This window comes from Panthera uncia, chromosome E1, assembly GCF_023721935.1.
Source record: "Panthera uncia isolate 11264 chromosome E1, Puncia_PCG_1.0, whole genome shotgun sequence".
Classification (NCBI taxonomy): Eukaryota; Metazoa; Chordata; class Mammalia; order Carnivora; family Felidae; genus Panthera; species Panthera uncia.
In genome coordinates, this window is record NC_064814.1 from 45,008,692 (window position 1) to 45,026,079 (window position 17,388).

A 17,388-nucleotide genomic window follows, 5' to 3' on the forward strand; every position below is an offset into this window, starting at 1 on the left:
TATAACCCAAACCAAAAATCTCATCTCCCCCAAAACAAGCTCATTCCCCCTTGATCCCTAACTCAATAAACCAGGTACTACCACCTAGCCTCTTGCTAAATTAGAATCCCAAGCACCACTCCTTAATTTCTGGCTCACACTCCTTAATTTCTACCACGTTCTGCTCATTCTATTCACGAATTTTTCTCAAATTCATCAGTGATTTCTATCCCTCCTGCCTCTACCTAGTTAGGCCACCAATGTCTAATATGGATTACTGAAACCATTTCCTACTTACCTCCCTATACCTCCAATCTTAATTTCCCCTGCAACCTATCCTCCGCAATGCTCCTAGACTACTTCTGTCTAAACACAATTCTGAACATGTGATTCCTCTACTTTTAAATGTTAGTGGATAAGGATGGGGGTGGGTAGCTCTGAAGATACAAGAACCCTTGATGCATGTCCTTAAAATAAATTCCAAACTCCTAAGTGGGCCTTGTAAAGTACTACAAGCATAATCATCTCCAGACTCATCTGTCCACTGTATCTCAGGCACACTCTGCTTTTCCAGTTCCCCTACTGCTCAGTGCTCTGCACATACTGTTCCCTCTACTTGTACCACTCTTCTATCCAGCTAACTCCTAGTCATTCTTCAGCACAACCATGACACCACTTTTGTTTCAAATCATTCTCTAAGTCCCAAAGTCACAGTTGGGTCTCCCTTCTATGTGATTCTACCATACATCCCACAGATTCTGCCACACCAAATGTGTTTATTTGTCCACTTCCCCTACTAGTGTGTAAACTCCAAATGCGAAGTCACTGTCTTTCTTCTTTATTATGGCTTTTCCAAGAATTTAGCACAAAATGGTTAATCAACATTTTGTTAAGTAATTAAGTACAATGATAGGAACACACAGGAAACCAAGAATAAAAAAACTATATCTGTCCTAAAGCTACATGGACAAATAAAACATCCACATATATAACTATGAAACGAAGATTTAAGCACGATGGTAGAGATGATCTACACAAAGAGAAATACTAACTCAATCTCTCTAGACCATCTCCACAGTAAGATGCCAAAAATAATTCTTTAGAGCATGTAAATACTGGAACTCTTATTTAAATGTTTTTTATTTCTATTTCATATTATGTTGTCTAATGTGCTTAACACAGTAACACAGTGAATTGTACAAGCATTCATATATGGGGTGGTCCTCATATATGGGGTGGTCCTCAACTTTTAACTGAGTGACAAAAAAAGCTTGGAAACCATAGTTCTAGGGTATTTGATCTCAACCTTTGTGTATTGTTGAAGGGGCCTTGATCACTTTCAGAATGATAGAAACTAAGAATTATCTCCCAGAAAAATGAGCATAAATATACATTATTTTTAAACTTTTATAAGATTTCTAGAGTATCTCAGCCTTCAGGTTAAGTCCTGCCCTAGGGCTTCCATTTTTAAAGCCATAAAGAGACTGCTAGTAGAAGAGGTCATCAAAATGTCTCAGGCCCTATTATCCTATTATTCCTTACCTTCCCTTTTCTCCACAATCCTGCTCCTCCTCCTCCCCAGTTGAATCACCACACCTGTCCCCAAGAAGGCTTGGAATTTCTAGTCTATAACTCCCATAGAGTTTAGGAATGCAGTGAAATATTTCCTTCTCAAAGGTATAACATACACATCAGTTATTCCTAAACCATCACCATAATTTTGCTATTTCCCTAAGTACTCATATTATTTCCTTAATTTTTAAAATCAACATTTTTACCAAATTTAACTTTAAATTTGACGACATCCTAAGTATCTGTGAAATCAGTTTTGATGCCTGATGATTTTCCTACTACATCAAAATAAACATACACTTAAAACAAGGACTCTAGACCCTCATCAGCACCAAGTTTTAGAGCACAATCTCAAGGTTTCTGCACTTACTCTGAAATCTCTGTTGGGTAAGCAATAATTCGGAGATCAAGTTTTCTTAAAGCCAGAAAGAAACTTAAAAGTATTTGGTCCAATCCTCTCATTTTACAGTTTAAAAAGATGCAACCCAGACAGGTTAAGTGATTTGTCCAAGATCAGATGAGAAATTTAAGGAAAAGTCTAGGATTAGCATTCAGGTATAGTATTGGCCCAGTATGCTTTCCACTACACTTGTGTCCTTTCAGATTACACTAGAATAATACAGTTATCAAGAATTCTTCATCTGTTACCTACCTCACTCTTCCATTCAGATTTATCTGAACATGCTGCTTAAAATCTGGATATTTGGATGCCAGATACGCAAAGTCAGGAGGTTTGTCCTTGTATCTATTCCTTGCATGCATTGATTTACTCAGAGCCATCTTTAAAAAGAAAAAAAAAGGAAAAAAGTCAGCATATTTAGTTTAAAAAAAAATTAATGGGAAAAAGCTGTGGTTGCCAAGTCAACAGTTATAGCCAACATATTTCTGCTAATCAACTGAGAAAGAAGTTACATTTTTTAAATGTACACAACAAATAAGCATATGAAAAGATGCTTAACATCACCATGAATCATTAGGGAAATGCAAATCAAAACCACAATATCACTTCATACCCATTAGGATGACTATTATTAAAAAGGGAAAAAAAGAGGGGTGCCTGGGTGGCTCAGTTAGTTAAGCGTTGGACTTCGGCTCAGGTCACGACCTCATGGTTCATGAGTTCAAGCCCCACATCGGGCTCTGTGCTGACAGCTTGGAGCCTGCTTCAGATTCTCTGTCTCCCTCTCTCTCTCTGACCCTCCCCTGCTCGCACTCTCTCTCTAAAATAAATAAACATTTTAAAAAGTTAAAAAGAAAAAGAAAAAAAAAGATAAACGTTGATGAGGATGTTAGGAAACTGGAGCCTTCACGCACTGCAGGGAGGAATGTGTACAACTGCTGTGGAAAGTTTGGCGGTTCTTTAAAAAGTAGAATTGCCACATGATCCAGCAACTCCCCTCCTAAGCATATACCCAAGAAAAGTGAAAGCATGGATTCAAAGAGATATTTGCACATCAGTGTTCACAGCAGCATTATTCATAACAGCCGAAAGGTAGAAACAATCCCAAATGTCCATAAATGGATAAACCAAATGTGGTACATACATACAATGGAATATTATTCAGTCATAAAAAGGAATAAATTTCTGATACACCCTACAACATGGATGAACCTTAAAAACATTATGTAAGGGAAACAAGCCACGTACAAAAAAGACAAACATTGTATTTTCCCACTTATAGTAGCAAGAATAGGCAAATTCATATAGAGAGCAGAATAGAGGTTACCAGGGTTTGGGAGGGAGGTAGGAATGTTGAATTATTACTTAATGGGTACACGGTTTCTGTTTAGGATGAGGAAAAACTTCTAGAAACGGACAGTGGTGATGGTTACACAACACTGAATGCACTTAATGCCACTGAATAGTACTTAAAAATGGTTAAAATGGTTAACTTTTATGTTATGTATATTTTGTCACAGTTTGAAAAATGTATGCAACATATGATTTTTTTTTTTAAACCATGGGAAGAAAACCGGAAACTATTCTTTTGAAAGCATCAAAGGGGTAGAAGGCAGTATAATCTACAGCCAAGAAGTAATAGTCAGAGGTACTTTTTACAGTGTTCTTGTATGGACTGAATATTTGGTAGTACACCATAAAGTCACTAATGTTTCAAAATACACTTTCTATTTTATAAATTTCAGTCTTGTCATTCCTAGGTAGCTAAAAACCAAATGAAAACAAACAATTTTGTCTTCTTCCAGATTACAAAAAGGGAAAAAAAGTTAACGCATTTATATTGCAAGACAAACACTGGAAGAAAAGCCATTGTAGTGGTTTAGTAAATTGTGCAGTTGGTAATTTCAAAAAATAATTTTTTTATGCTTGTTTATTTTTGAAAGACAGAGACAGAGAATGAGTGGCGGAAGGACAGAGAGAGAGGGAGACACAGAATCCAAAGCAGGCTCCAGGCTCTGAGCTGTCAGCACGGAGCCCGACGTGGGGCTCAAACCCACGAACTGAGAGATCATGGCCTGAGCCGAAGTCGGACGCTTAACCAACTGAGCCACCCAGGCGTCCCTAAAAAAATATTTTAGTGTATATCTCAGTGGCAACTGATTTGTATTTTCTTTTTATCACTCTGTATTTTCCATTGTTTTTTATAAGGCGCATTCACCTAAACAAAGTTATGTAAGTCAGAATCTTAGGCATCACTTGCTAGTTCTATACTCCTCTCATATCCCCAAAAATCAACAGTCATGAGGATTTTTACCTGCTAAATACCTCTCAAATCCATCTATTCCTCCCTATCTTCACAGGTATCAGCCCAGTACAAATTAACTTGGATAGCTAGAACAGCCTCCTACTTGGCCACACGAAATCAACTCTTACAATTTCCCTTTTCCACCTTGCAGAGATCATCTCCTAAACACAAATCTCATTATGTCTTCCTTCTCCTATGCCCACCTGTTCAAATCTTTACTCAGAGGATTAAAAACAAAAACCACTAGGGTGCCTGGGTGGCTCAGTTGGTTAAAGTTAAGCCTCTGACTCTTGGTATCTTGATTTCAGCTCCAGTCAGGAAGGCTGCTTAAGATTCTCTCTTCCTCTGCCCCTCCCCCACCCCCTCGCACAGGCTTGCTATCTCAAACAAACTCATTACTTTAGCATACATATTAGGCCCAGCACAGCATGGCCTTACCTAGTTTTTCACCATCAGTTTATGTCACACCTATCCTTGCTCTTCTTTCTGTCCCTCCACTCTGGCAACAGGGTCTTTACACAGTTTATTCCCTTTGTAATGTTCTTTCCTCCTCTTCACCTACTGAATTCCTACTTATCCTTTAAGTTTTATTTATTTATTTTTGAGAGAGAGAGAGCACAGCCAGACTGCAGCCAGCAAGTGGGAGAGGGACAGAGAAAACAAGAATCCTAAGCAGGCTCCACACTGTCAGCACAGAGCCTGATGTGAGGCTGCAATTCTCTAACCCAACTGTGAGATCATGACCTGAACGGATATCAAGAGTCAGATGCTTAATAGATTGAGCCACCCAGGCGCCCCTCCTACTCATTTTTACTCTTAAAGTTCAAACATCTCTTCTTCAGGAAAGTGTTTCTTCCCTAATCTCACTAGTTAAATCATATTCCCTTATTATAGTGTCTCCTGGCAACAAGCACCTTTCCTTTGTAGGCTTATTAGAGATGTAACTTTACATAGTAATGGATCTAACTCTATTTCAGGTTTTTGACAGCTTTCTACACTGAAAAAAAATTTTTTTTAATTTTTTAATTCAAGTATAATTAGCATGTTATATTAGTTTCAGGTGTATGACATAATGGTTCAACAATTATAAATATTCCTCTGGGCTCATCAAAGTAAGTGTACTCTTTTTTTTTTTTTTAATGTTTATTTATTTTTGAGACAGAGAGAGACAGAGCACGAATGGGGGAGGGTCAGACAGAGAGGGGGACACAGAATCTGAAACAGGCTCCAGGCTCTGAGCTGTCAGCACAGAGCCTGACACGGGGCTCGAACTCACGGACCGCGAGACCAGACCTGAGCCAAAGTCAGACGCTTAACCAACTGAGCCACCCAGGCGCCCCAAAGTAAGTGTACTCTTAATCCCCCCCCACCCACCTCCCCACCTCCCCTCTGGCAAATGCAAAGTTTGTTGTTTGCATTTAAGAGTCTGTTTTTTGGGAGGCACTTGGGTGGTTCAGTCTGTTAAGCGTCCAACTCCTGATTTCAGCTCAGGTCCTGATCTCATAGTCGTGGGATAGAGCCCTAAGCCAGGCTCTGAGCTGAGCTGAGCTGAACGTGGAGCCTGCTTGGAATTGTCTCTCCCCATCCCCTCCTCTACAGACATGCACGCGCTCTCTCTTTCTCTCTCTCTCTCAAAAATAAACATCTAAAAGAAAAGAGTCTTTTTTTGCTCATCTACCTTTTTTTTGTTTCTTTAAATTCCACAGGAGTGAAATCATATGGTATTTGTCTTTCTTTGACTTATCTCACTTAGCACTATATCCTCTAGGTCCACCCATGTTGTTGCAAATGGCAAAATTTCATTCTTTTTTAAATTTTTTTAATGTTTTTATTTACTTTTGAGAGACAGAGACCAAGTGCCAGTGGTAGTGTGGGGGAGGGAGGGAGAGAGGAAGAGAGAGAGAGAGAGAGAGAGAGAGAGAGAGAGGGAGACACAGAATCCGAAGCAAGCTCCAGGTTCTGAGCTGTCAGTACAAAGCCTGATGTAGGGCTTGAACACGTGAACCACCAAAAGACCATGACCTGAGTGGAAGTTGGATGCTTAACCAACTGAGCCACCCAGGCGCCCCAAGATTTCATTCTTTTTAATAGCTGAGTAATATTCCATCATGTATATATACACCTTTTTAAAAATATATACCTTTTAAAAAATTTTTTAGTGTTTATTTATTTTTGAGAGAGACATGTGCAAGCCGGGGGAGGGGCAGAGAAAGAGGGAGACACAGAATCCAAAGCAGGATCCAGGCTCTGAGCTGTGAGCACAGAGCCTGACATGGGGCTCAAACCCACAAACCGTGAGATCATGACCTGAGCCAAAGTCAGACACTTAACCAACTGAGCTACCCAGGCACCCCAACTTTCAAAGCATTCTAGGCTTTTCCCTCAAAGTTCTTTAGTTTACATTTGTCTGTCCTATCCCCCACCCCACCTCCCAAGCTGCAACCATGTCCATCTTATTGTTTATTCCATCCAGCAGCAACTGGCATACAATAAATATTTGTTGAGTCAATGAATAATTCAGAATTTAGGGGAATTAATAGTCACCTGAAAGCTTTTCAGCATACTAAACTACCACCTTTTGCCCCTAACGTTATCACAGAAACTCACTACATACAAGTTTTAATTTCCTAACGTTAATATACCCTTACAGACTATCAAGAAAGAGGGGAGCATAAAACTAGGACAAGAACCAGTCCCCATGAAAAAGTTGTATAAGGGGCACCTGGCTGGCTCAGTCAGTACAACATGTGACTCTTGATCTTGGGGTTGTAAGTTCAAGCCCTATGTTGGGTGTAAAGATTACTTAAAAATAAAATTAAAAAAAGATTAAAAAAATTTAAATAAATAAATAATAAAATTAAGGGGCGCCTGGGTGGCTCAGTCGGTTGGGCAACCAACTCCACCCAGGTCATGATCTCACAGATCATGAGTTTGAGCCCCACATCCGGCTCTGTGCTGACAGCTCAGAGCCTGAAGCCTGCTTTGGATTCTGTGTCTCCCTCTCTCTCTGCCCCTCCCCCACTCATGTTCTATCTCTCTCCTTCAAGAGTAAATAAACATCAGGGGCGCCTAGGTGGCTCAGTCGGTTAAGCGTCTAACTTCAGCTCAGGTCATGATCTCGTGGTTCATGAGTTCAAGACCCACATCGGGCTCTGTGCTGACAGCTCAGAGCCTGGAGCTTGCTTCAGGTTCTGTCTCCGTCTCTCTCTGCCCCTTCCCCACTCATGCTCTGTCTCTTTCTCAAATATAAATAAAACATTAAAAAAATTTTTTTAAAAAGAGTAAATAAACATAAAAAAATATTTTTAATAAACAAATTAAATTTAATTTAAAAAAAAAGGAAAATGTTCTCCTTTCTTGTGATTCTGGCAAGCAACAAAAGTACCCTAACAGTAATTTCAAGAGACATTGGTATGTAAGGCTCTGCAACACATTTAAGATTCTAAAGACTGCATACATGACATCAGTGTACACACGACACTCTGAACATATGTGGAACAAATTACAGATACAGCAAATTCAATTCATGTCCTACATTAATCAACCCTTCTGATTAGACTACATACAGAAAAAAATCAATAAAGCCACCCTTTTGCTAACCAATCTCCTAATGCAGGCAATGGGGTCTTAGCTAAATCTTATTCTTCTGAGTATCAACACTTAGCTGGAATAAACATTGTCACTTCCCACTTCTCTCTAACTTAATCTTTCTCTTCCTGGCTCATTCTTATCCAGTCACACTGCTCTCCTTGTTTGTTTGTTTGTTTTTTAATCAAATCTGGCACACTCCTGACTCAGGGCTTTTGTACTTGGTCTGTATAGACTGCTCTTCCCCCAGAAATACATACATATAAGGTGCCTCACCTTTTTCAGGTCTTTGATAAAACCTCACCTTCTCACTGATGCCTTTCCCACTTTTTAAAAATTATTATTATTTTTTAAAGTATGCTTCATGCCCAACGTGGGGTCTGAACTAACCACCCCTCTATCAAAAGTAGCATGCTCTATCAACTGAGCCACCCAAGGTGCCCCTGATGCCTTTCCTTAGTGCAGTGAGTTAACACACTCCACTCCCTTAATAGTTTCGGTACTCTACATAGAACTTACCCATCCGATATTCCATACACAGCATTTACTTACTTTTCAAAACTGCCCTGCCAGTAAACTTCATGTGGGAAAATATTTTGTCTATCTTGTTCACTGTGATATCCCCGCGCCTAAATTAGGGCCTGGGAGAGTAGACACTCTTAAATATTTGTTGACTGAACACACGATGAAACTCTTCACTGTCCCAGAACACTAAAACACAGCACTCTCATTCTTTGTAGAACAGCCCTCAACTGGACACTCAAAAAGGATGTCTCTTGTGGGTTACCCAGGTCAGTCCAGAAAGCCAAAGGAGTACACCCTTGAAACTGAGGCTTCTCTTTTCTTTGATCTTTGCCATCTCCATGCTGTTTCCTTGGTTTCTCCTAACCCTCTTAATAAGTCTTAAACTACCGTTTATCTTAACACAAAAGAATCTAAATTCCGCTTCGAATTCAAATTTCCGCGTCCAACTCGAAATTTCTTCTGCATAAATTTCTCCCAGTTCAACCCCAATCTCCGTTTTCTCACTTTGCCTTCCTTCATTCATAACTCTGACTTTTTCCTCTAGTTCCGCCATTGCCAGTTCTCCATCTCCTCCACTCCTCCCACACATTCATCTTATCCACCCAGTCTTCCCGCCTCAGTTTCGGATCTCTCTAAACCTCCTCAGCCCCTGGGACCTCTCTCACTTCAATCCTAGCCTCCATTCTATACGCCAACTCCTCCCAGCCGCCCCACCACCATTACCCCCCTCCACGCGCGCGCGCGCGCGCACCCACGCACCCAAACCGTTCACTCACCCATGTGGTCTGTCCCCCTAGACCCAAAGTCAGTACCTCACAGGTGCAGAATCCGCGCGCGCGCGCACGCAAACACACACACATACACCCATCGGGTCTGTCTCCCCAGGCCCGAAGTCAGCAACTCACCAGCCCAGGACCCGAGAATAAGGAACTCGGGCCGTACATAGGTTAAATGACCTCTCCTCCCGCCCAAGAAATATTAAATGACTCACATCTGAAGTCAACCTTTCTTCAAGAAGACCAGTCTGGAGTAGGCCTCTTTAACCCTAGAGTCTTAAACCACCCGCAGAGCGAAGCGCCTAGAAACGCAGATGTTACGCTCTAAGTGCGCCGCCATGTTGGGCAGCCATTTAGCCTCGTGATTGGACGAAGCACTCTCGCGCGACCTGTAGCAGAGTCTCAAGAAAGAAAGAACCGTCGCGATATCTGGAGTTTGAGGCTCCTGACACAAGGAAGGGGCGTGGTAACAAGGGGAGTGTTTTTGCGTGAGGGCACCTGGCGTAAAATCGGTTTGAGAACTTGTTTTTCGTTTGTCTGTTTTTTAATGTAGATTTTTAAAAATGTAGCTTTCTGGGTCCCACTTCAGACTTCCTAAATCACTCTCGGGGGTTGGGCAGGAATATGAGAACGGCGGGGGGAGGGGACTTTAGGATTTGATGGCGAGCAGTTAGCGTTTATTGTGCAACAGGTCTCTCTCTTCGTATGTTGCCTCATTTAATCATGACTGATGAACCTGTGATGTGGGAAGGCGTAATCGCATTTACAGCGTCAAAACTGGGGATCAGAAATATTAAGTCGTTTGTTCAAGATCTCACACCGGATGACACTAAGTCCATGTTCTTTGTCTCCTCACCTGCCACTTGAGCTGGAAGCTCCATTAAATGCTTTTCATTTTTCTTTTCAACTCGGTTATACTTTCACCCTCTGGTAAGTAGAGTGAGCATTAGTCTCATTTCATAATGGAGACAAAAAGATAAACCACTTTCAAAAGGTATACAACTTAAGCTAGGACTAAAGTCATCCTCTGGGCCCTCACGTAGTAACTTTTTCCATTAAAGCTTGCCCGAGTCCTAGTAATTAATATGAAAGCTTCTGGCAAAGTGCTGCTGTAAAATTGAGAGATAGAGGCTAAGAAATGGAGACTTCAGCTTTATGCAGAACAAAGTGTATAGGCAGTCACCCAAGGAAAGGTGAGGAGGTGCTCTCATCTATTGTGTAACACACACCACCCTAAAATATATAGCTTAAAACAACAATCTTATTTACTCACTGTTCTTCAGTCTAGGCTGGAATTAGTCCATCTGTTCTGTCCTTGCTGTTTATGGTAGCATCAGCTGGTGGCTGGTTCAGCTGGAGTGACTGGGCCCCCCTCTCCCTGTAGTCTCAAATTTTCTCCCTCTCCATGTGACCTTTCCATATAATTTCTCCAGCAGAGTAGCCAGACTTCTTACATATTAGCTCAGAGATCCCAAAAAGGCAAAAGTGTAAGCTTCTGGGCCTTCTTAAGGCTTAGGCCCAGAACCGGTGCTTTCATTATTCACTAAATTCTGTTTGTTAAAGCAGATCAAAGGGCCAGCCAGATTCAAGAGGAAGGTATCCTGGAGTTCCAGGTTATACTCTCAATACTGGAAGCTGTGGTTTGCTGATCTACCAATGAACAGAATACCACAGAAAGTTTTCTCTTTAGTTGTAGTGACTTTGGTACTGGTTATTTTTACAGTATTTAGTGCTGGCTTCTGGAAAGGTGAAAGAGAAAATGGTTTGGGAGGTATGACTGGTAGGGTTGTAAGATGCTGGTGAATTTCTCTGTTAGCTCCAAACAAAGATCCGACTCCCCTGTGGGTCAAACCAGAGAGATCCTAGCTTTATGGGGTTTAAATCATGCCCCCGACCACTTACTAACCCCATGATAATGGACAATTTACTTACAATATCCAAGCCTGAGTTTTCTCAATATTGCCAAACAGGATAGTAATCTCATATGGTTGTTGTGAGAATTAAATCAGGTAATGCACATAAAGCAGCATAGTTTCTAGCACATAATAAGTTACCATTATTACTATTATTATTCCTTACAATTTCTTTGTCAGTTTCCATTTTTAAAAAATTATTTCAGGGGCACCTGGGTGGCTCAGTCGGTTAAGTGTTCAACTTCCACTCAGGTCATGATCTCACAGTTTGTGGGTTCAAGCCCCGCATCAGGCTCTGGGCTGACAGCTCAGAGCCTGAAGCCTGCTTCGGATTCTGTGTCTCCCTCTCTCTCTCTGTCCCTCCCCCGCTCATGCTCTGTCTCTCTCTCTCTGTCAAAAATAAATAAAAACATTGAAAAAATTTTTAAAAAATTATTTCATAATGATAAAACATGTTCACTATAGAAAATTTGTAAAAATTTTAAATAATACAGGAAAGTATGAGAAAGAAAGCAAAAAGTATCTAAAAATCTCACCACCTAGAGCCAATTACCAGAAGTTGATAACCTTACTTCCAGACCTCTGTTTTCATAAGGATATATAACTAAACAATTTTTATATATTTTTTCTCAGATATAAATCTTGGAGGTTCTCCTACCTCAATTAATATAGTTCTATATTAATGCTATGGGTCCATAGTATTCCATTTTATGGATGTGCCACAATTTTTTGAAACTATTTTCCCTATAGGTGAACATAGATTGGCCTGCTGTTATGGTACAATGATGACTACATCTCCTTTAAAAAATTTTTTTACGTTAAAATTGTCTAGAGACTCCACAAAATAGATTAATAACATACTCAACATCAGATTCCTATGGCTTATCTCTCTGACTTACCCTCATATTCCCAGGAATTTAATCTTGTAAGAGAAGTCTGTCCAACTTCAACACGGTATAGGAGTTCAATTAGTCTATTACATTCTTTGCTTTTTGCTGCCTCTTTGTAGTAGGAAATTGGTTCTGCACATTTAGTGGGTAATGCTGCTAATTCTGAAATTTTACATATTTGGTACCAGATCTGCTTTCAGCATCAGCCATCTCCTGGGCTGAAGTCAACCCTTGAGGGCATCATCCTGAATTCCCATTTTACTGAAGTTAATTATTTCCAAGACCTAGTTACTCTACCCTGCCACTCTCCTTTGTCCAGGACTAGACAGTCAACATCCACACATCTCTCTAACTTCATGTCTTAGGGAGTAATGACTGAATGTCAATTCCCAGAAGACCATGGCCTCCTTATGTCAATGTATTCAGCTCCTTCTTAGGGACCAAGTTAATATTTCAAAAATCTAATGGCCACCTTAATTAAGTCGTAAGAACTATGCCCTTATCCCAAAACAATGACTGTTTCTCAGCCTTACATTTACATAACAGAGAGAGCTGCTCAAGTGATGCTTTATATTTAGGACACCATATTTTTCATTTTTATAAATAATGTTGAATTCTTTGAAGACTCGAAAAGTAAATTTCAAAAATTAATAGCTGGAAGAAGAACTGGATCTAAATGTACATTTGACTACTTCCTGTTCCAAGTTGCATAAAACAGAATATATTAATTTAAAAACAATAAATTCCAAATAGGACTGAAAACCAGAAATAACGCCATTGACAGATCAGAAAATTGGGGGATATTCTGAAAAACCAGGACACAGATAGGAATAACAACTAAAATGCTAAGGGTTTTTTTATAGGGAAATGCAGATGATTTTGAAATATATCTGGAAAACAAAATGTGCAACAATAGCTAATAATAGTGTTTTCCACTTGGAAAAAAATATACCACATAAAATGAACCCCATATGGATAATAAAACAATCATAAAAACAAAATTAACTGTAGAAGTGTTAGAAGAATGCAGAAAAATGTTTTTATAAAAAGAATAGGGAGGGTCTCCTAAAGACACAAAGCTCAAAAACCATAAAGGTTGCTAAATTTGGTTACATAAAAATTTAAAAATTCAGGGGCGCCTGGGTGGCTCAGTCAGTTGAGCGGCCGACTTCGGCTCAGGTCATGATCTCGCGGTCCGTGAGTTCGAGACCCGCTTCGGGCTCTGTGCTGACAGCTCAGAGCCTGGAGCCTGTTTCGGATTCTGTGTCTTCCTCTCTCTGACCCTCCCCTGTTCATCCTCTGTCTCTCTCTGTCTCAAAAATAAATAAACATTAAAAAAATTTTTTTTAATTAAAAAATTCAATATAACAAAAGATACTACAAATAATTGAAAATAAACAGAAAATATTTGCGATATATATAACAGTTAATATCCAAGATACGTTCTCAAACAACATCAAATCAATAATCCAATGTTAAAATTATCTATACAAAAAAGAAATTCACAAAAGGCCATATATAGTTGACCTATGAAAATATATTAAAAGTTCTCAAATGCATAAATAATCATACAAAGGTAGAGTTAAATAACTGTAAGTACCACTTTGAACACATCATATTAATAAAAATAAAAAATATTGATAATGTCCAACCATGGCAAAGGTTAGTGTGTTAGTTAGTTTTTGCTGTGTAACAAGCCATCCTAAAACTTAGTGGCTTAAAACAACAGACATTAATTATTACTCACAATTCTGTATATCAGCTGAGTAGTTATTGGGGTTCACTGATATCTGCAGTTTTCTAGATGTTAAGCTGAGGCTTGGATGATCTGAGATGACCTTACATGTCTGGCAGTTAGGAGGCTGGTTGGTGTAGGGTCAGGGTCAAGAAACTACTGCCAGTGGGCCAAATTTGGCCACACCGATTTATTTACATACGGTTTACGGAAACAGCAGAGTTGAGTAGTTGCGAGAAAGGCCATATAGCCCACAAAGCTGAAAATATTTATCATGTGGCCCTATACAGAAAAAGGTTGCCAACCCCTGGTTAGGAGGCCTAAGCTGGGAGTGCTTGTCTCTGCTTCACATGGTTTCTCACCCTCCAGTAGCATAGACTGGGTTTACTCACATGGCAGCAACATTCCAAGAATGTTTATCTAATAAGAGATAAAAGAGATTTATTTCTTTTTTTTAAAGAATTTACTTTTTTATTTTTTTAATGTTTTATTTATTTTTGAGAGATACAAAAAGAGTGCAAGCTGAGGAGGGTCAGAGAGAGAGGGAGAGAGAGAATCTGAAGCAGGCTCCAGGCTCTGAGCTGTTAGCACAGACCCCGACATGGGGCTGGAACCCATGAACTGGAGATCATGACCTGAGCCAAAGTACAACACTTAACCAACTGAGCCACCCAGGTGCCCCTGAGATGAAAGAGATTTAGAAGAGGGGCGCCTGGGTGGCTTAGTCGGTTGAGCATCTGACTCTTGATTTCAGCTCAAGTCATGATCCCAGGGTCTTGGGATCTAGCCCCATGTTGGGCTCCACACTGAGGAGGGAGCCTGCTTAAGATTTTGAGATTCTCTCTCTCTCTCTTTCCCTCTGCCCCTCTCCCCTGTTCACATGCATGTGCTCTCTCTCTCTCTCTCCCTAAAATAAAAAATAAAGACATTTAGTAGACATATCCAGGGGTGCCTGGGTGGCTCTGTCAGGTAAGCTTTCAACTTCAACTCAGGTCATGATCTCACAGTCTGTGGGTTTGAGCCCTGCATCGGGCTCTGTGCTGACAGCTCAGAGCCTGGAGCCTGTTTCAGATCCTGTGTCTCTGCCCCTCTCCCACTTGTGCTCTGTCTCTCTCTCTCAAAAATAAACATTAAAAAATTAAAAAAAAATTTAATTAGAAGATATGTCCAGAAGCTCCAACTCTGTTTAGTAGGAGTTCTAGAAGGTGAGAACACAGAAAATGAAAGAATCATGGAAGGGCGGGGGGGGGGGGGGGGGGAGAATAATGGAAGAAAATTTCCTAAAGCTGAGAATGATAGAAGTCTTCAGATTGAAAGAGTTCACTGGTACTAAACTGAATGAATTTTAAAATTTTAAAAAATGTTTATTTATTTTTGAGACAAAGGGAGACAGAGTGTGAGTCGGGGAGGGGCAGAGAGCGAGGGAGACACAGAATTCGAAGCAGGCTCCAGGCTCTGAGCTGTCAGCACAGAGCCTGATGAGGGTCTCGAACTCACGAACTGTGAGATCATGACCTGAGCTGAAGTCAGACGCTCAACGGACTGAGCCACCCAGGTGCCCGTAAACTGAATGAATTTTAAAAGACCCACACCATGTCAAGTTGTTAGTATGGACTCTAGTCCAATGTGACTGATGTCCTTATAAGGAGAGGAGATTAGGTCACAGACAACACAGAGGAGCAACCATATAAGGACACAGCAAAAAGGCAGCCATTTATGAACCAAGGAGAGAGGCCTCAGAAGAAACAAAATCTGCCAACACTTTGATCTTGGACTTCTAGCCTCCAGAATTGTGAGAAAATAAATCTTTGTTGTTAATAGACCACTTAGTCTGTGTTAGTATTTTGTTAGAGCAACCCTAGCTAAGGAATACAGCCTACTTGGTTACATTTATTATTAAGTATTTTATCCTTTTTGTTGCTATTGTAAATGGAATTGTTTTCTTAATTTCCTTTTCAGATTGGTCGTTGTTAGTATACAAAAATGCAACTGATTTTTGTGTGATAAACAGGCATGCCTGTGTGTAAAAGCAGGCACTTTTGTCTTGTTAATCTTAAAGGAAAGCATTTGGTCTTTAACCATTGAGTGTGACATTAGTTGTGGGCTTTTCATACATAGCCTTTGTTATGTTGAGATAATTTCCTTCTATTTTTAGTTTGTTGAGGGTTTTTGTCAAGAATGGGTGTCAACATTTGTCAAGTGCTTTTCCTGTACCGGTTGAGATGATGTGGGTTTTTTTCCCCTTCATTCTGTTGATGTGGTGTATTAATTGATTGACTTTCATGTTAAACCATCCCTGCTTTCCAGGAATAGACCCACTTGGTCATGGTGTATAATCCTTTTCATATGCTATTGAATTCAATTTGCTTGTATTTGGTTGAGGATGTTGGCATTGGTGTTTGTAAAAGACATTGGTCTGGGGCACCTAGGTGGCTCAGTTGGTTAAGCATCCGACTTCAGCTCAGGTCATGATCTCACAGTTTGTGAGTTCAAGCCCCGCGTCGGGCTCTGTGCTGACAGCTCAGAGCCTGGAGCCTACTTCCGATTCTGTGTCTCCCCCTCTCTCTGCCCCTCCCCCACTTGTACTCTGTCTCTGTCTCTCTCTTTAAAAAAATTTAAAATTAAAATAAAATAAAAGACATTGATCTGTGGGGTTTTTGTTTGTTTTTGTTTTTGTTTTGTAGTATCTTTAATTTGGGTATCAGGTTATTGCTGGCCTCATAGAATGAATTTGGAAGTGTTTCCAAAATAATAAAGTAAGTAGAGTTAGGGAGACTTGGTGGCTCAGTCAGTTAAGTATCTGACTCGATTTTGGCTCAGGTCATGATCTCACACTTTGTGATATCTTGCCCCAAGTAGGGTTCTGTGCTGACAGTGCAGAGACTGCGTGGGATTCTCTTCCTCCCTTTCTGTCTGCCCTTCCCGCCCCATGCATGGGGTCTCTCTCTCTCAAAATAAATAAATAAACTTTTTTTTTTTAAGTCAAATTTTCCTTAAAAAAATAAAAGTAGCATTAACCTTGACCATGGCTGTGAAACAGATCTGGAACTTTTTCAACTTGCAAAACTAAAACCCTATATCCATTAAACAACAACTCCCCTTTTCCTCCTCCCTCCAGGCCTTGGTAACCACCATTCTACTTTCTGTTTCTATGACAATGACTATTTTAGAAAGTTTATATAAGTGGAATCATATAGTATTTGTCTTTTTGTGACTGGCTTATCTCATCTGAATATCATTTTTAATCCATTGATTTGTCCTTTTGGTAATTCATGTAGTCCCCACATATGCTTCAGTTTATTTCTAGACTTGTTTTCTTGATCTGTCTGCCTATTTCTATACACGTACACATTTGTTTTAATTATTGTAGCTTTCTATTTTCTAACTTTTCTCACATGTTTATGCTTCCAGATAAACTCTAGAACCATTTTGTTAAATTTTCTACAAAAATCCTTTTTTTTTATTTTTTTATTTTTTTGGTTTTTATTGTCATTACATTAAATATACAGATCAATTTTGAGAAGATTAGCATCTCCACAATATTGACTCTTCCATTTGTTTTTTTGTTTTGTTCTGTTTTAAGTAGACTGCATGCCCAGTGCGGAGCCCAATGCAGGGCTTGAACTCACGACCCTGAGATCAAGACCTGAGCTGAGATCAAGAGTCAGATGCTTAACTGACTGAGCCTCTCAGGTGCCCCTCTTG

The 17,388-nt window shown here is 40.0% G+C and overlaps 1 protein-coding gene across 2 annotated transcripts in view; it reads right to left on the bottom strand.

The window, feature by feature from the left end:
• The window catches only part of METTL16 (methyltransferase 16, N6-methyladenosine), an 81,772-nt gene extending 72,233 nt beyond the window's left edge, over positions 1 to 9,539 (bottom strand). For both annotated transcript variants that reach the window (XM_049636783.1, XM_049636782.1), the window contains exons 1-2: positions 9,361 to 9,539; positions 2,204 to 2,331 (exon numbers count right to left, since the gene is read on the bottom strand). In XM_049636783.1, the coding sequence (XP_049492740.1) occupies positions 2,204 to 2,331 (128 nt within the window). In that variant the 5' untranslated portion in view covers positions 9,361 to 9,539. The remainder of the gene's footprint in view (positions 1 to 2,203; positions 2,332 to 9,360) is intronic.
• Between the last annotated feature and the right edge of the window lie 7,849 nt (positions 9,540 to 17,388).